This window comes from Notamacropus eugenii, chromosome 4 (genome assembly GCF_028372415.1).
Source record: "Notamacropus eugenii isolate mMacEug1 chromosome 4, mMacEug1.pri_v2, whole genome shotgun sequence".
Classification (NCBI taxonomy): Eukaryota; Metazoa; Chordata; class Mammalia; order Diprotodontia; family Macropodidae; genus Notamacropus; species Notamacropus eugenii.
Window position 1 is genome coordinate 462,575,835 of NC_092875.1, and position 20,546 is coordinate 462,596,380.

The following is a 20,546-nucleotide window of genomic DNA, read 5'->3' on the forward strand; positions in this document are numbered from 1 at the left end:
TGTTGTCCTGTGTCAGTAAAGACAGACTTAACAAAATACATATACACGTGTACGCAGTGCTCTGTCTCTAAACCCTACTCAGTCTCAAGACCTACTGGTGACTACGTGATTGAGAAAAAAAGACATTTTAAATTTATCTGATTTGATATCACTGGATAAAAAGTCAATGGAAAGCCTTCTCTCCTCTCTAAGCAACTATACTTTTTCCTCTAATTTTCCTATCCACATAATCAATTTCATTCAATTCAGCTCAATCCAATAAATTTCTACTAAGCATTTATTATACGTACTTTAATTCCAAGCTAGAAGAGACAGAAATTTTAATATGACAACATCCCTGACATTTGAAGATTTATGATCTGATAGAAAATAAGTAATAACAGCAAAGACAGTTTATAAAATGATCAGCATACATTATTTCACTTGAGACTCATAACAACACTATGGAGGTAGGTAATGCAAGTATTATCACACAGATGACTAAACTGAGCCCCAGAGCTGAAATGATTTTACAGAGATCACACTGCTAATAAATGCTAAAGCTGGGATTTGAATTCAGGATTGTTGAGGCATTTTCTTTTAAATGTGAACTAAAATAATTAGTGGAAAATGAAGAGTTAAGACCTGAATATCTGAACAGATTATGTTTTGTGGCTCTCGAGTTTTCTTCTAGGCAGTACTCTGTAGTACTCAGTAACTCCATGTTCATTCTTAGATAAATGATTATAATGCCTTTAATGACTCAGGGATCCCTAATTCCATCAAGCTTTGGATTAATTTAGGTGAAAGTTGGCTACTGGCTGAGAAATTAGGAAGCTAAATTTTTATGAAGCAATTAAATTTATAAGAATAAAGATGATAGGGGTATTTTAATGTTTTATGTTGGTTGCAAAAAAAAATAAAAAGAAAGAAAGAAATTCTGTTGGAGTGCAGGACCAAGGCTGACAGCTCAGCATGACTGAGCACTGCTCCTTGTCCAAGCTGGGATTTCTCTTCTGTCTTAATCCCAGGGGGCTCAAGCCAAGAGGCCCCTCCAGACCCTGACTGCCTGAGTCCCTGCACCCCAGGGCTCTCTACTGGGCTACAGGTGGTAGAAAGTCTTCTTTTCTCCAACTTCTAATATCCAATGAACTAAACTGGGCCATTAATATTTTCATTTCTTTTTAATCTATTTTGTCTCCTCACCACTCCTTGCTTTTCTTTCAATAATTATTCTACTTGGGTCCCACACACTTTGATCTTTGCTCCCTAACACCAATGAGCTCTTTTCATAGTTGATGCTGGTCAATTATCATAGCCATTCATATAGATATGGTAATATGGCTTCATAAATGGATATTCAAGAATCCATGAGATTTAAACAGAACATTTTAGAGTGGGGGAAGAGCAAAGCAAAGAAAGGTCTGTATTAAGGTGGGAAGGGTGGAGCAGTGAAGAAGTCAAGGTGCAGTTACTTACTTTTTACTCTGGTCCCCAAAACACAGTTATATTAACCTTGGGTCCTAATACACACATTCAACTTCTGAAAAGTTTAAATCAGTTTCCTATTACAAGTCTCAAATTTTAGTCCTTTACACTGCAGAATGTGATTTCTTATATCCTACCCAGAAAATGGAGAAATCACTTTCCCCTGAATTAAACCAAAAATTAACAACTCCTCCATGTTCTTGATACTCAGAGTTCTCAGGCTTGATTTGTTGGGGTTTTTTATGAGCATGGAAAGCAAAAAGAAATACTCAGCTATTCAAAATGTCTAAATAGCTGTTCTACAAGTATAACAAAGAAATAGCTTTTCTATTATTCAACAAAGTCTTTTCTTTTTATTGTATGGTAGAATGGAAGGAAAAGTAAAATAATATATTATGACAAGTTAATCTGTCTCATAGTGTATCAATATCACTACAGGCTATGTTGTTTTGGTTATGCAGGCAAAGAAGTTTTAGAAAGTTCATTTAAAAAAAAAAAATCTTTGTTTTGTTTTTCCAAATGAAATACATATATCCAAATGATCATGAAAATGAATTCAGTCCACCTCTGGTCTCTTCAATTCCAAGAGAATTTACATAATCACTACAGTGAGCCACATTCATCAGGAGAATTTCTATTATGGTTCAATTTTTAGGGAATTTACACAGGTAATACCCATTAGTTCCTAATGGATGGAAATTCACAGGCTTGTGAAAATGAACCTCTTTATTCTAATTGAAGACTATCTAATTTTTTAAATGACATAAGTATTTAAATTTCCACAGCTGTAATTTGAACTTGGGAGGGATGTTAAGGTCAATAAATGAAAAAGGTTTCTTGGGCCAAAACTGGCTACAGGGACTTTCCTTTACACCCCCTTTAATATAACTTTTCCTGAGCTGGTGGACAGATGTCAAATGGAATGTTAACCATTTCATGCTCCAAATTGTTAACGATCATATTTTTCCATATTACAGTCTATTTTAAAAATTGAACTTTATTTTATATTTTATATTTTTTCTAAGCTCTTCTTCCTCACTCTGAAAATTATATGATGGCTCTACAAAGAGACTATGACTCAACTAGAGCTAAAGGTAGGTACCCTCCTCCTTCCCCTCACATATATATCTTACTTCCTTCCCATCAACCTGGCATCTACCTTCTAGGCTTCACTCAGTCAGAATGGAAACGTACATTCTCAGGAGTTCAGCTGTTGAGACTAAAGGGGCAAGCCAGGAACAACCTAAACATGAGAGGAGGAAGTCTCTTCCCTTTAACTTCCCAACAGCACTCTATGCTGGGCACTCACCTGGTGGACTCCCATGTCCAGCAGCAGCTGTAGCAATAGCAAAGGCAGAGGCAGGGGAAACGGAGCAGTGGGGATTATCTGCTGTCTGTCCTGTGAGTATAAAAGGATAGAGAAAGTCATGATGAGATAGGCGGTGACTACGTAAGACCACACACTTTGAAGTAGAGACTGAATGACTGCCTATATGTAATAGGTTTTTTTGTTTGTTTGTTTGTAGGAAACACCTGCACTTGTCTTCTATTACAATTCATAGACTATACAAGGTACTTAACAAAATCTTGGAGTAAATCCCATCTGTATTTACTGTGCATAGACAATGTGCTTTTAAGTTGGGAGAATGCTCAGGAAGAGTTACGATGTTTGTGCCCTATTTCAGAGGCTGGGGGTAGGCTATTCAGCCATAACCATTCAGCCATATACCTGCATCATGAGGCTCTTTGTTGAAAATCCCAAGGAGCAACAGATACCCATCAGGGAAGACAAGAGGGCTCCTTAACCTGAAACATGTACAGACATGGGGAGTCTTAATGACCCCATCCAAAGCCCATGAGAGTTGGACCTCATTTCTGTGTGAGGTATAATAAAATTATAGGATCAGCTACAGGATGCAGCTTCCTTTTTCATTTTCTCCTTTATCACTCCCCAACTATAATGCTTAAAGATTCCAAAGCATAGATGTGGGAAGGGAGGAAATAGATAATACCTTGTTTCCCTACCACTTGAAATGCTAAATAGCCCAAAGCAAGACCTAGAAGCAAGAAAAAAAATCTTAGAAATACTATAGTCTAGATAGAAAGATTGAGATTCTTCTATATGTAAGAGAAGATTAATAGGAACTTTCCCCTTTGGACTACTACTTTATGTACCTGTATCCTTGATGGGGCAGTTAGGTGGTGCAGTGGATAGACAACCATTCCTGGAGTCAGGAAGAATCATCTTTCCGAGTTCAAATTTAGCCCCAGATACTTCCTAGCTGTGGGACTCTGGGCAAGTCACTTAACCCTGTCTGCCTCAGTTTCCTCATCTGTAAAATGAGCAAACCACTGCAAAATGGGGTCACAAAGAGTCAGACACAACTGAGACCACTGAACAATGACAACATATGACAATACTGCTAGGTTCCCTATGACTCTAGAGCCAAAGGCCTCTGCAGAATAGGTAGACTACACTCCCAATTGAAAATACCCATGTTTCTTGACATGAGACTAAGAAGTAGCTATGTCCCCAAAACTTCATTCCAGCAAATCTGGTTTCAAAGATGTACAGTTTTTTGTGTGTAATGTCTTTAATTTTTCTGGCATAGCTGCTGCCTTACCCTGCGGCCCCCCCCCCCCCCACACACACACACACAAATGCCTATTCAGAAAGCATCTGCTACAAGACGGTGGGGAAATGGACAGGAAGGTAACTTCAATAAGAGCCTATAATTTTGTATCATTACCAGTTCAATTCAATAAGCAACCACCAAGCTCATACTACAGGATCTCCTCCTCTGTGCATCTTTAAAAACAGAACCAGGATAAATGTGGTCCTTCTTGAAGGCAAGGGGATCAGATGCTCTCTCATACACATTTCAATCTTCAAGTTGTAGTGTTGTATACACATTATGTATAATTGTATATATATTATGTATAATCGTATACACATTATGTGGTAAAACTTTGCCATATTTCCTTTCTCAAACTGACTTTGCTAAAGAACATTTCACAAGTGACCCTAGTTATGGAAACATGAGGTTTTTTTTTTAACTCCATATTTCTTATTAGTTACAGTTTTGTAATGAAAATATAGTGGAGGCGAGCCTCTGTTTACTATTTTCAAATATACTGATACCTGGAGCAGCTAGGTGGCACAGTGGATAGAGAGCTGGGTCTAGAGTCAGGAAAGCCCATCTTCCTGAATTCAAATCTGTCCTCAGATACTCCCTGGGTGTGTGACCCTGGACAAGTCACTTAACCTGTTTGCCTCAGTTTCCCCACCTATAAAGTCAACTGGAAAAGGAAATGGCAAACTACTCCAGTATTTCTGTCAAAAAAACCCCAAATGGAGTCACAAAAAGTCAGAAATGACTGAAAAACGACTCAACAATGACAATACTGATGCCTGAAACTGGTCTCAGACAACTAATAAGATTGCTCTGTAAAGTGAGACATTGTTTCTACTTTTTTAATTGAAATACACTTAAATATGGTACATTAAAAATCCAGGTGCACATCATGAAATTTGGATCAGGACTGCTCCTGGCAGGAATAAAGTCAGGAGGTCTGCTAGGATTACAAATTGCCTAGACACTTCCAAATCAGTCCTCTGTCCTGAATGTGAAAACTCTGAAAGTCTCAGGGTTCTCCAACAGTGGACCAGTCTACACTGGACACCTAAGCCCATCACAGTCACCCAAACTTAACACAAGTTGACCCACACCTGACCATGACTCTAATGCCCATCCCCTCAAAGCAACAGCCAACAAAGCCCCTTTGGCTTTACTCTAATCTGGGATCACATGTAGAGTTGGGAGGAACGCTAGTTGTCATCTAGTTCAACCCTTTCCTTTTATAGAAAGGGAAACAAAAATCCAAGAGAGTCTAAGGGGCTTGCACAAAGTCACGTAGATGCTAAGGAGCAAAACAAGGAATGAAGCCCAAGCCTTGGGACTCCAAATCCAGTAGTCTTTCTACTGTCTCCCAGTGCACCCCTCTACCTTTTTACTTGGTATTCAGGGAGAACTTCTGGTTGGCCTCAAAAAGTCACAAGCTGAAAATCTTCCACTTTCCTAACTGTATTCCCCTCACCAATATCTGCTGTAAAACAGTCCCACATTTAGAATATGAATATAAGGGTGTCACAGAGTGTTGGTGATTTCTTAAGTTTACTTGTGGTGAATTTAGTTTTACAGCTGAATAATTTTCCCTTCTTATTTTACATAATTGGCTTAAGAAAAAATAATTCAAAGGCAACTAATATTTGAAAGTACTGGGCAATGAACATATAATGAAAGGATTTTTTTGGCTTTTACTCTGATGATTTCACTTCAATTAAAGCATTTTTTCACCGTGGCTGTACACAGATTATTTTATTAAATAGTATCTCTAAATTTCCAGTTTTATGCAGATGATCATTGCAATTATTAATATATTTTATGCTATCAGACTGTCATGGATGGAACAGTAGCATAGTGGGGTTCTTCCAGACCTAGAGATCCAAGATGAATCCACTTTATGTAGAAAGGTGTATCATGTACATGTAGTCAACATTTAGTATGTGTCAGTAACTGTGCTAAGTGCTTTACCATCATTATCTCATTTTATCCTCATAACAACCCTGGGAGGTAGGTACTCTTATTAGCCCCATTTTACAGTTGAGGAAACTAAGGCAAACAGGATTAAGTGTCTTGCCCAGGGTCACATAGCCAAGAAGAGGGTGAGGTTAGATTGGAACCCAGGTCTTCCTGACTTCAGGCCTACTGCTCTATCTACTATACCACCAGCCTGGCCCATCCTGGCATGGATCATGTTATTATGACACCCTAGCATTTTTTCTAGGTGCCTATTCTTTCCCTGTAAACCCTAAGAACATGGCTCCTCTAGGGGTTCATGTAATTTATCAGATTCTAGAGACAACTTGCAAATTATTCTCTTGTTTTAACAACCATTTTATACCTATTATTCAGTTGTTTCAGTCATGTCCTACTCTTTGTGACCCTAACTGGGGTTTTCTTGGCAAAGATAGTGGAACGATAAGCCATTTCCTTCTCCAGCTCACTTGACAGATAAGGAACTAAGGCAAACAGGGTTAAGTGACTTGCCCAGGGTCAAAGAGCTAGTAAGTATCTGAGGCCAGATTTGAGCTCAGGAAGATGAGTCTTCCTGACTCCAGGCCTGGCATTCTATCCTGTACCACCTAGCTGCCTTTTATACCTATTAGAATGGGTATAAGACAATTCAATAAATCTTGATATACGTAAAGTATGTAAAATTATTCTCTGAAAAAATGCTGGGGAATAGTGGTAATAAATTCTTTACTCATTTATTTATTACCTAGGATAAAGTTATACAAGTTTAGTAGATTTTTATAATCAAGTTGGGTGTTTACTTTTAAAAGAAAAAAAAATTGGTACAGAGATCTGAGGATGCAGAGAAAAGAGGCAAATAAAATATTTGGAACACTGAATTTTTACATTTCTGAAGCGGTCAGTAGGGTCTTACCTCCAGGTGAGCGATATCGTAAATGTCGAGGAGTGGAAGGTGATCGGCATGGTGAAAGTTCAGCTTTGTCCAGGGCTGGATTGCTTTCAGATACTGTTCGATCCCCAGACACAGTTTCTAGAACTGCTGCTTTAAAATAGCATAAATTTTAATATACAGGCAAGGTTTCCATGCTTTTCCTGACAATAGCATGCATTATGTTAAAAAAGCACTTGTTATGCTACATGAGCACCGCAATGTAATTAATCTACATTTTCACACTGCTTTGACATAAGTCAAGTCATTTCTCCTTGAAGTGACTTTTTTTTGGAGAAAATAAATGCTACTAAAGCTAAGCAACTTTCGTTACTCAGATATAATTATCATATAATAATTATTATTATTATATAAGATTCAGAACTTACTGCGCACTCATTTGCTTAGTTCATTCTATTTCACTACATGGTCATGGTTTCAAGACATTAGGCAGTTCTTAATTATTCAGGGAAAGTGGGATAACATCATGTCAATGAATTATAATGATATAGAGATAAAGGAGACTGCCAGACTATGAGGAGCCTCTGCCCAGGCCTCGGGACTCAGGACAACCCTGGGATCGCTTTAGACCAGGAAGGCAGCCTCAGTTAGTGAGAACCACTTAGGCCATGAACATCAAGGTCCATGAGCCTCTCCCCTTTGGAATCCTGCCACCCCCAGTGCCTTCCAGTACACTAAATCCTTCCAAAAACAAGTGTTATCAGAAAGGGGGCATGGGAGGTGAGAGGAAGGAAGAAACACTCCAGAACAGAAGCATGATTAGCCTCAAAGATAAGATGTTTCCTGTCTTTGTATGACAGCTGACCTTTGAATCCTGCCATGATCTAAATCAGGGCTTCTTTACCTTTTTTATGTCATGGACCACTGTGCAAAATATAATGCCCATTTCTCAGAATAATGCTTTTAGATGCATCAAATAAAATAGAACTATCCAAGAAACTAATTAAAATGCAGTTATGAATTTTTTTTAAAAGTTCATAGAACCTCAGATCTAGAGTCCTATTACCCTATGACTTGGGATCACAGGTCACTAGGGAGCAACGACTGAAGTCTAAAAAAGGTTCATGGAAGAATCTGGCATAGCTCAGTCTTTCCTACAACAGTTAACACTATGAAGAAAAGATGACAGGCCACTTCAAGACCGCCTGAAGGGTAAAGTTCTGATAGTCCAGTATGCTCTCCACACCTAGACCACCAGCTTCATCAGGCAGAACTGAGATTTCATTCATGCCATTTCAAGTTAGAAGTTCTTTTTCCTGAGTGATGAAAAGCTTAGGCAATTTCAAACAGCTTGGTTTCTGTTTTTAACTCAGATCTTCCAAAGGCTCTTACTAGTAAAAGCTCAGAGTCCATCTCCCAGCAAGCATGCATATCAGCAAAACCATTCCAAGTCAATCTATCCCTCCAACAGAGTCCAAGAACAGCCCAGACGTTCCGATCCTAAGATTCATGTTCAACAAGCTTTCCATGAGCCTTCATAAGTCCATGTATACCATTTCCACAATGTTCTTTTTAGGAAATAAAGCCACATTTTCCCTCTTGTTAGACACAAAAGGGCTGGGAGGAGAAATTTTTAGACTCCTTAATTTGAATGACATAATTACAATAATGCTGACAAGCATGCAAGATGCAGCCAGCGAATAACCCAAAAATAAATGCTGAGCTGTCAGATTTATTATTTTCTAAATAGTGCCTTCAAAACTCTGTAATACAAGGCATCTGCTATGAAAAGAGTGCAGAAAATACCAAATCTGTGTTCTTAATTTGATTCATACCATTCATTCACTTGAGGAGAGAGAGAAAATCATTAGACAGCAATTGCCTCCAAACAAAAAACTTTCTAATGAGTCAGAGCTGGACTGCATTGAAATAAACTCTAAAAAGAAAGGAAAACCATTGTAAAAACACAACAGAAAGGAATTTTCATCCCTGGAAGAGTAAGAAAAGGGCATTTCCATGAGGTTAGTCTAACTGATCAAGTTCCGTGTAAAAGTCTCTCTTCTGAGAGAAGCATGCACCACCTCACACTCTACCAACATGGAAAGAATCTAAGACTTCTTCACACAGGCTTTCCCTGTGGTCCTTGATCCCAAAATATCCGCTGCTGGAGATTCTGGAGATGAATGTATACCACAAGCAACGGCAATGTAAACAAATCACTTTCTTAGTGCTTTGGCATCATTCAACTGAGATTCTACTGAATATCAGGAAAAATGGGTGCAAAACATTAGGAGGACTCTCCTTCAGGCTGTGAACGGGACATATTCTAAGGAACATTCAAGAGATCAGCAATTCAATCTATACAAAAAAGGTGCAATCAGGCATAGAGCAGAGGGGGCCTAAAGGAAAAGCTGGCAATAAGAAGAAATGCTTCTTTCAATTTATTTTCTGTTTGGTTATCTAGGGAACCGCTCCATTGGCCTTTAAAGTAGGGACAGATGATAATGATATTTAAGAGTACCGAGATGCAAGAGAATAAGGCAGGAGTGACTAAGTATGGTTAAAATGGGTGTGGCTCATACAAATTTGAGGAAAGGAGACATGAATCAAATTAATGTTGCCTGATGGAATTTTGAAAAGCATTTCCAAAACTGCTTTAATCTCTATTTTAGGAAAGGTTTCTTATTTCAAAGAATGCTTTCATTCGCTTCTAGATGCCAGGACTGAAGGTATTTGTGCGGATGACATGCTTTTAGTGGGAAAATTGGACAAAGGCTACTTTTAGCTAGCGTTTGTCACATAGTGGTGCACTGATAGTTTTTGTCAGAAAAAACTGAAGGCCAGAAGCTATCACTTTTTCTTCCCCAGGCCTTTTAAGTCATGAAACCTATATTCTACCTCTTCCCACCATAACTACCTACCATTGGGACCCTGTGCTCTGACTGGTGAGCTTTCATCTCATCTTTCTCAGTTCCAACTTCCTTCTCATATGCTTTCTTCTTTAAAAATTAAGTATCTTGAGGGAAGGGCCTATTTTATTTATTTGTATTCATTTTCCCAGCATTTACCATAGTACCTGGCACAGAGTAAGAAATTACGAAGTGTTTTTTCATTCATCAGATGGCAGTATAGGAAATCTCTGGCCACAGCACATCCTTAAATGGTGAAGCAGGTAGTATACAAGTCAAGTGTTTCTGGTACTTCTTCAAAGCAAAACCAGGAAATATTTATATACTCTTGTTGCAGAATTGCTTACTAGTTGTATTAAGTGTTAGCATGATGTGAGCACAGGAGGGTGTTGTACAAACCAGAGGTCCAGTTTAGAGAGAGAAGAACTTCTTAGTTGCTGTTGTGAAGGTTCTACAAAAGTCTAGTTTGGGAGACTAGAATTCTAAGTGTCCTTGGCTCCAGATTTAAATGGGGCATACAAAAAATGCGACGTGAATTGCTTACCCTAAATAACTCTGTAACGCTAAAAAAGCTACAGACAATGTACTGGTCAGATTGGGATTGAAATATTTGGACGAAGTGCAATGGATCACAAAAGTTTTCATCTTCCTTTGACTGTCGAAGACTACCCTCTCTGTACACACCCCCACCCCCTTTCCCTCTTTTACCTCCGAATGTGTCATCCCTATTTTTATCCCTATTTTTATTACTATCCCTATTTTTCAGATGAGGAAACCAAGGCAGACAGAAGTTAACAGACTTGAACAAGATCACAAAGCTAGTAAGTGTCTGATTCTGGATTTGAACTCAGGTCTTCCAGTCTCCAAGTCTAGTGCTCTCTCCACTCTGTCACATGAAAGAGATCTGTGCTGGAGGCAATACAACATTGAAAGCCTTGAGGGACTGATTTTCTGGGCTGTGCTGGTATCATAGACTGTTAAGAGACCTAGAGGAAGGTTCCTGAAGTACTGGAAGACAAATTACCCATAATCTAAATTATAGACAATTTACAAGGGGACATAGATAAAAATCAAACAAATGAGAAAGCATGGATAGGTTGCTACCTGATTCATTGGAAGGAATAACCACCTCAATTAGATCAGAGTTGCATAAGAAGTGAGGCACCTTGGGAAGCTGATGGTAACTAAAAGATGTAGGCTATAACCTGTCTCCAAAACCAACCAACAAACAAACATTTGCTTATGGACAACCTCTGCTTATCTTTATAGCAGAGATCCCAGTTTCTAAATCCTAGAATTTCATTGAATATCTGAGTGAGATAAACAAAGAAATGGAATTAAGTCCACTCAATTTATGTTAGACTTTTTATCAATTACCATTTCTAAATCATGAGCCATCTCAAAACTTTGTATTTACAAAACGTGTTCAATTTATGGAAATTAAAAAAAAAAAGGTGGAAAAAAATGTCAATGGCCCTCTCTTTTGCAAATCAATGGAATATCTCTAAGTTTCTACAACATCTTCACTCTCACCACTCCTTGATCTCATGCTATAAGGGACCAGCACTATAAAGACCTATTAAATGCCCTTCACACCAATCCCGCCTCCTTTGAGCCGTTGCACTGAAATGACCAAGGAATCCTTCAAAGTTATTCCTATCTAAAAATCTACCCAGATCAGTTTCACCTAGCCTGGTCTCTTTTAGTCTACACCAGTGGTGTCAAACTCAATCAGAAAGCAAGGGGTGGGGGGAGCACCAAACCATACATAAGTACTCCTGGGGGCAGCATGTTAACTTAGGAAACCACATGTGAACATTATCTTTGTTCTATCGTATTTTCATTTCTTTTGCTCAGTATTTTCCAAGTACATTTTAATCTGGTTCCTGTAGCACTTACAGATGCGGCAGAGCAAAGTGGCCCACCACCTAAAAGTTTGACCCCTAGACCTATTTCAGACCTTGTTATGGAGCCTGAAACCTAGCCTAAAACTAACTTCTACTAATCCAAGAAGCCATAATTCCTCTGATTCATGACCACAGCCCAGAAACCTTGATGACCCATCAGTGGAGAGTGCGAGTTCTCCATCATGAGATAGGTCCACGATAATATTACAAAACTGGATGGTTCTAAAAACGAAACTAGGAATAGTCCCCTAGACAATCCAACAAAATGAAGCAGGGTAAGGGATAACTAATACTAGACTATTTGAATGACTACTCTAGAACAAGGAGCACATAGCAGGAATACAGTGGCTAAATTGTCATGATGGTTTTGGTTGGTTGTTTTTCTTTCAAAAAATGAGTTAGTTGATGGTGTTGCTATAGTCAAATTAAAATGTAGCCCCTGGGAGTGGAGGTAGAATGAAGAGGAAAGATTACTTGGGTGGGAAACAGAAATAACCCAACACTTCTACCTAGAAAAATCCAGATGGCTAAGGGAATGGGAGCTTTGCTTAGAATAGCAGCATAAGGTTCTTGATATGTTGACTAAGCACTATACAATTCTCATGGAGAATTAAGATAGTCACTTTAAAATCATCATTGTTCACTGGTCAAATAGAGTGTTTGCTGCAGGGGGTGGAACCTGGGGAACAATTCTTGAACTTAGCACCTAAGCTAAGATGCTGGTAAATTCTGGGGTGAAGATTGACTTCATCTGGCATTCCCCAACTCAAAAAGTACAAGCATCTGGATTCATTGTCTCAATCTCACCCCTCCTCTGGACTATAATAAGTTGAAGAGCTAGAAAGAATTTCCCATTCTGTCTGGTCATCCCATATTACAGGGGGAAAGTTATAGGCTCTTCTCAGTTCTGCCCTCCCTCCGACTAAGTTTCTTAAGCCCTGATGATGACGAGTTCCTGCACACACTTGTCATGTCTTGTTCTAGCCCTTCATCCCCAGAAAAGAGTTCGTCATTACATAGCTCAGGCTTGTTGTTCGTTAATGGGTTTTTAATTAACTTCCCCCACTCCTCCTCCTGAGTTGCTAACTTGTCATTTTAGAGGATTTTATGTTAAACAATATGTGACTTTTGACAGTGACAACTGCTTGAGTTAAAACTCCATTAGGCACCTCACTGGGGAATTTATTTAAATGATCTGAACTACAAAGCGTAGGACTTAAGGGTTGGAGTGGAGGAAGGCAGCGAGAGAGAGAGAGAGAGAGAGAGAAGAGTTTTTATTACATTGCGTCTACTTTCAATCTGGATACTTCATTTAACTTCTTATCCAATTTCCATCATTTATTATACTGAAAAATGTAGTTTGTGATAGTCTATAAACACAGAAATTTAGAGCTCGAAAGGACTAGAAAGATCATCTAATCAATTTCCTCATTTTTCAGATGAGAAAACAGAGGCCCCGAGAGACTTTCCCGATAGGATAGAGTTAGTCTTTTCACAAAGACAAACAACAAAGGATGTTTTGCTGAGGGGAAAAAATAAAGGCAAAATTTAAGATTTTTTCCCCTGCATCTCTAATTTTATACGGAATTATTTTATGCCATACGGCGTCAAACTCTTCCCCAAAGCAATTCAAACCTTCTTAAGAAGGGCCAATTTTAAGAGTTTAGAGACTAGAAATAGTATCTCATGTTACAGGATGTAAACAGATGAGAAGTCAACAAAAATAAGACTGTGACAAGGTCCACAGCCTCTTCCCTAACCCGTTCTAATTATATCATTCAAAAAATATCTTTAAAAAAATACTAACTTAAATCCATCTTGACTAGAGAGGGTATGGGGAGAGTTGGCCCTGTTCACCTCTCACGACCCTCCCATGAGGACCAAATGAGAACTACGGGATTCTTTCTCCTACATAGCCATTGTATTTCTTCTATGCAGAAATAGGAAAACTATGGAGAATGGGCACTAAGATTCCAAAAGGATGGAGAATAGTTGACTAGCGCTGTTCAGGACATGTGGCAGCTGAGTAATACCTCTTCGAATATTTCGTCTTAGCTTGTTACACAGATCCATGCGGGGGTTATCTAAATTCTCCTCTAGAGATCCGGGGCTTTGTTCTGGAGAAGAAGGGCCTCTGCTAAGATCCAATGGTACTTTACCAGTGTGGGGCGGTGGGGATGTAGCAGGGCTATAAGCTGAGGTTGGACTGCTGGTCGTGGAAGAAGCAGACAGGTCTAGGGCTCCAATTTTTGAGTTCAGGGGGGAAGTCAGTGACAGCTTTCTGGCTCTAACAGGGGAAGACGTTCTGGATACAGCCAATGGGGGTGGAGAAGAGAATTTTCGACACAGATGTGGTGACTTCCCATCTGCCAAGTGTTCACCTCGATTGTTCTGACTGGTAGCAAAAAACAATTCCAGAGACCTGAAAAGTAAAAGCAAGTTGTAGCAAAGTTAAAAATGGATTTCCTGGATGTCACTCAAGAAGAACATTCATTCTATATATAAAAGCTACGATAAGAGAACATCACATTTATATTTCATAGTTTTCAAATCCCAAACAAGCACTGTTTGTGCATCTTACTCATCTCCCAAAAACCTTCATGACATTTTGCAGTCTATCTAATCAATTGCCCAGAAATATTAATAATTAATAATAATAATTATTTACATTTATATAACGCTTTCTATGTGCCAGGAACTTTGCTAAGCACTTTACAAATATCTCATTTTATCCTCACAACAACTCTAGGAGGTGGGTACTATTATTATCCCCATTTTACAGGTGAGGAAACTGAGGCAGGGGTTAAGGGACTTATCCAGGATCATACAGCTAATTAGTGTCCAAAGTCTGATTTGATATCAGATATTTGATATTTTTTATCTTCCTGATTCTAGGCCTAGTGGTCTATCCATTGTACCACCTAGCTGCCCTTAGGAGACAAGTAGACAGAAAGTGTTTAACGCCCAAACATAGGTAACCCTGAGCCCTCAGACCTCTGCAGTAGGAATTCTGAGCAATATCTATTACGTCCCCTACCCACCCCTCCACCCCCTCCAACCCAATTCGTCTTGTGCCTTGAAGGATAATCCCAACACAAAGCTCTAAGCATACCTGACAGGGATGGATGTGAAAGGTCTCTTGTATATGTCAGATAGCTTCTCCAAGACCACCGCTGCTGTGGTGAAGATACGGTAAGTGTGCAGAAAGGTGTTGAGAAAGTCAATACTGAGAAAACGCAAGTCTGTCAGCCTCTCCAAGAGTCTCTCCACACTGGCATAGCGAATCTGGGGCACTTTGCAGGAGTTCAGTGTTTTGCTAAAGCAGATATCTTTATCATCTCGGTGAAGACGGGCATCAGACCTACACAATCGATCAGGAAGAATGTTTCAACAAAGTCACACTCAGCAGACAATCTAATTCTGTGAAAAAAGATCCGAGTTTGTTTTTTTCACCATGATCCCATTTAGGCTTTTTACTGGAAGATATAAAAGAGCCAGGTGCGCACGCGCACGCACACACAACACACACACACACACACACACACTACATATGTCATGTCCCAGAAGTCTTAGTGAAGCTCTAAGCTTTAAAAAACATTAAAATTTGAGGGACACCTTATGTATGCAACAAAAACATGATATAGGAAGAAAAGTCAATTTAAATTATTTTAGTTTAGGAGAGTCAGAATTTCAGTTTGAGGGCTGGAGGAGAAACTATATATCGCTCTCTTTGAATCCCTTCTCTTTGTAGTTAACTCGTACTTTAGGAGGAAAATACCAGTATTTATAAAGAAAGGAAGGATGTGGATTGAGTGTGTCACAGTGCCTGCACAAAACATTATATCTGGCAAGTATCAGTGATTAGACGATGTGAACTCTAAATTGGTTCTAATGTTTAGGATCTGTGATCTCGTAACCTCACAGATCATATAGTTAAATTCTTTCATTTTATAATAATTGATATTTATTTCAGAGTGTCCCAAAAGTCTCAGCATAGCCTTAAGGTTTTAATAGCTCTAAAAATGCTTTTATAGCTTAAAACCGTACTAAAAACTTCTAGAAAGCTGAAAACTACACTGAGACTTTTGGAATATTCCATATACGGGGTTTCCCTTAAGGTTTGCAAAATAATTTACATACAGCCTCTCAAAAATCCTGCGAGGTAAGTACTACAGCTATCATCATCATCATCATCCCCGTTAGAGGATGAAGAAACTGAGATCAAGTCATACTTGACCTAAGTCACACAATAAGTTCTGTGTCAGAGGTAGAATTTGAACCCAGGCCCCTCCAGACTCCAAAATCAGAACTCTGTCCTCTCAATGGAGAGAGCTCTTATAAAATGGGGTGTGGTTTGGGTAAAGTAATTCACCCACTTAATCTGAAACAGAATTGTGCTTAGGCATTAACTGAAAATATCAATCATAATACCTTAAAGTTCTATGTGCAATAAATACAGTTACACATTCTTGAGATTGCGTTAGAGGAGAAAATTCCCCTGTTCATTTTATCTCCATTTCTATTGTGCTTTTTTCATGTTGACTTGATAGCATTCCTCTTAATGCAGGCCAAATCCTCCACTTCAGCCAATTAGTGGACATTCAGAAAGGAGAAGAGGCAAGCACAGACTCACAATTTATAGGTTACAGTCTCAGGCCAAAGCAACTGCACGGTCTTTTCAAGGGATACCTGCAATTCTCTCTTTTATTATGACATCTTCAGTGAAGTAACTTTATGGCCACTGATAAACACAGTGACCTAAAACCTCTGAGTTCACCACAGGTTCCAGGATTTGCTGAGAGTGAGAACTTTTCAAGTCTAGGAGGAAAATCCACCCTTCCTTGTCTATAGGATGAGCACCTACTAGTGATCCAACTTCCCTCTTAAAATCAATAGCTTACTTTTGGAGGTACATGTCTTTCATATCTCTAGGGCACTGTTCAGTATGCAGCTAGGATTTTTAAAGAGTCCAAAAGAATCATAGGAAAACATGGAAAAACTTACATGAAATAATGAGCTAAATGGACAGAACCAAGAGAACATTGTATATAGGAATAGCAATATTGTTTTAAGAACGACTTTGAGCAAATAAAATATTTTGAGCATTATAAAATCTAAATCCACTGTAAAGGACCTATGAAAAAAGATACTATCTACATCCAGAGAAAGAACTGAGAAGTAGAAGTATGTATAGAATAATTTTATATATGTGTATTATATATATGTACATACATATATATGTATATATATGCCTCTAGGATGGGGAGGGAGAAAAGAAAAAAATTTACATGCTAACTTTATTATATATCTAAAGGACAGTAAATGGTATACAATATATTTGTAGTTTCACATGCAATTATTTTTTTATTATACTATGTTATGGAAATGCTTGTTATATTCCATAAATTAAAAACAAAATAAAGTAGAAAAAAAGAATATAGAAGAGTCAGCTTTCCCAAAGTGAATGTTTAGCAATTTACTTTAAAAAATCTGTTAATTTTTATCACATTATTACTAATGAAAATACTGAATTAAAATATTTAAGTTTCTTTGTGACTAGCTCCTGAGTAATACCAAGTGATTTCCAAAGTCATTACTGCTGCATCAGTTTAATGACTCTCTACTGTCCTCTCCCTTTTTCACCAGAACATTTCTCCCCTGGCATCACTCCTCTATCTTGGAAAGAGCTTCAGCATTTTCCACTGCAGCATCACTGAAAGGAAGTAGGCCGTCAACAGATAAAACATCAACATTAGACTTAACATGAAATTCAGTCTATACCGAGAAAGTTCAAGTTTGGAGATCAACACGACAGGATATCACTTTAAAGGGCACTGTCACCTGCTAGAGGTGAATACCTCTGCTCCCCATGTCAGCTTTTGTACCCTAAGCACCATTCTCAGATCTCTGTCTTTTAACTGAAAGCAGATTACTTGAAATACCAGAAGGGGAAAAATTATATCAGCCAAGATACAATGAAATTGTGACTCCTTACAACACTGTCCTTCAAAATCCTGATTACATCTTCATTTTCAATGAAGCAAAGATATTCAATATTATGAAATTAGTTAATTTCATTTTCTTGAACTGAACAGCAGCTCAAAGTTGTTATTTCCCCAGAGAACCCCAAAAGCCATAAAATTTGTTTTCCTAAAATTCCTACCACAGTAACAACTTTTTTAAAAAAAGGTCTTAAGGGCATGATGTTTTTAGGCTGGTATAAATACCGAGTTTTTAAAAAGGAAACAAATGTTGTCAAGATGATATCATAACAGTAACAAAATCTACTTAACATAGGAATGTGACAAAATATCTATACATAGAGTATGACTGGGGCAGGGAGGTGGTGACATGGTGGATACACAGCTAGACCTGGTGTCAGGAGTCCCTGAGTTCAAATCTGGCCTCAGACACTTACTAGCATTGTGACCCTGAGCAAGTCATTTCACCCTCTTTGCCTTAGTTTCCTCATATGTAAAATGAGTTGGAGAAGGACATGGCAAATCTCTCCATTATCTCTGCCAAGAAAACCCCAAGTGTGGTCATGAAGAGTCAAACATGACCGAGCCACGACAACAGAGCATGATAATTACTCACATTTACACAGTGTGTTAAAGTTCTCAAAGAGCTGTCCTCCCAAAAGTCCTGGGTTTGTGTGACTCTTATTGTCCTCTTTTTGTAGATGAGGAGACTGAAGTTCAGAGAGGACATAGGATTATAGTTTTAGACTTGAAAGATTTTAGAGGCCAATGAGTCCAATCCTCTCATTTTATAGGTGAGGAAATTGAAGCACAAAGAAGTTAACCTACTTGCACAAAGCTATTAAGTGTCTCAATCAGGATTTAAAACCTACGTCTTCCTGATTCCAAGTCTAGGGTCCGATCTCCTCATTACTCCATGATGCCTTTCTAAGTAATACAGCTAAGTGTCAGAGTTGGAATTTGAAGGCAGGTTTTCTGAATCTAAGTTCAGAATTCCTTCTAATATAACACACACACATACCTTTTCAACATTATGCATACATGGCAATAGCTAAGTCTTCCAGAATATGATAACCCATAGCTCATGGATAAGAGCTAAGAGCAGAATGAGTCACTGACCAGGATAAGACATTCTCCTTCTATGCACAAAGCCCATTCCACTCAATGTGGTGAAAAATGAGCTCTAGGAGGTTAAAATGGCAGCAGACTATCTCAAAATTATAGGGGAAAAATAAGAAATTTCTAGAATTTTATCCTGATATATCTTAATCTACAGATACCTATATATCTCTATCTGTAATAGAGATAAGCTGAGATAGAAAGGATGAGTATCGTGAGAGTAAGATCTATTGTGTGAAACTGCAAGGAAAACTGAAAAATGTAACAGATCATCAAGGTGTTTTGATGCCATGATGTCAAACGAGGAAAACACCCAGACAAGGGGAGTTTGTTCAGCGTTTATCTAGGTTGTTCAGCCAATCAGTCAACTACCATTTGCTATGTGCAAGGCCCTGTTCTGGGAGACTCAGCTTGTGGTTATATTGGCACAAAGTGAAGATTTGTTATTAACAATGAACATGAATAAAAGTCATACTTGCACCATTTTTTAGAGGGGTGTGTGTATGAGAAGCATAGCAGTCTGAGTCCGGAAGACCTGGGTTCATATCCTACCTCTGATAACTTTTCAATGCCCCCAGGCAAATCTCTATAATTAAAAATTGAACAATGTCAACCTGCATTGAGAGGAAGTTTCCTCACAGAGGAGTTCCCTATATCAAAGAAGTCACAGCTCTAGCGCATATCACAATCTAGAATTCAACAACCAGGAAGGCCAAGTAAGTAATTTTCAGTGGATAGAAGGAATTTCCCCACCAAGAGTCCTTTATGTCAATAAAGCTACAAATCTAGAACCTATCCATTCCCTTGCACCCCCACTTATAAGTCAAAGTGAACTTAATTCTGAAGCAGAATTAACCACTGAGAAAACAAAATTAGCATAAACCAATTTATGAGATTAAATTAGGCAGCCTAAGGCATAATACTGAAGTTCATTCAACTTTGGGCAAAAGGTTCATCTTTTTTTTCTTTCAATTTGGTTTGAGTGTAACAATATATCCAACTATGACTTTTAATTTTATATTCCATACTTATTTTTAAATGCAGCCCTTTTTGCATTTTTAAGCCAAACGAGTAAAAGCCTAGAAGATCTAGTGGTGAAGGAATCTACAGCCGTTGATACTGCAGTCAGCCAGTTGCCAATCAGATTTCCTTAAGATTAAAATCAAACCATTTCAGTCTACCAACTGCTAGGTGCTCATCTAGAATTAAAGTAATACAGATTTTTCTCTAGTGCTTGGATACTTGTATCATATAGTTTGTTTTTACCTGACATGGTGCTTATTAAATATTAAGACTTTCACTACTGGGATGGTATTTAACTGGAGTTAATTCTTACAAACGCAGAAAAGCAAGGGATCCCAAAGGAATCCTTAACAACTCATCGTTTTTAGCTACATGCAGAAGTTACTGCTTCTCCTTCCTCAAAAAGATAAAGCTCTCTTTCAAGAGAAAATGGAGATTAAAAAGAAAGTGAAGACGAAAAGTATCTTTCAAATAGCTGTTACTGCCTAGATACAACCAGTTAATTCTATAAGATATTATCCATAATCAATCAATCAATCAAACCTTTAAGTGCCTACTGCATGTAAGGCACTGTGCTAAGCACTTTTGTTGCATAAACTACAGGAGAAAAGAAGACAAGGTCTCATGACCACCACATGAGTTTTCCTGAAAAG

General features: G+C 38.3%; 1 protein-coding gene across 5 annotated transcripts in view; it reads right to left on the reverse strand.

The window, feature by feature from the left end:
* RASGRF2 (Ras protein specific guanine nucleotide releasing factor 2) overlaps positions 1–20,546 on the reverse strand; it is a 327,187-nt gene that overhangs the window by 131,215 nt on the left and 175,426 nt on the right. For 2 of the 5 annotated variants that reach the window (XM_072606256.1, XM_072606260.1), the window contains 4 exons: positions 14,883–15,131; positions 13,804–14,192; positions 6,979–7,107; positions 2,777–2,866 (listed from right to left, as the gene is read on the reverse strand). In XM_072606256.1, the coding sequence (XP_072462357.1) occupies positions 2,777–2,866; positions 6,979–7,107; positions 13,804–14,192; positions 14,883–15,131 (857 nt within the window). The remainder of the gene's footprint in view (positions 1–2,776; positions 2,867–6,978; positions 7,108–13,803; positions 14,193–14,882; positions 15,132–20,546) is intronic. The other 3 variants (XM_072606257.1, XM_072606259.1, XM_072606258.1) reach the window with 3 other exon arrangements.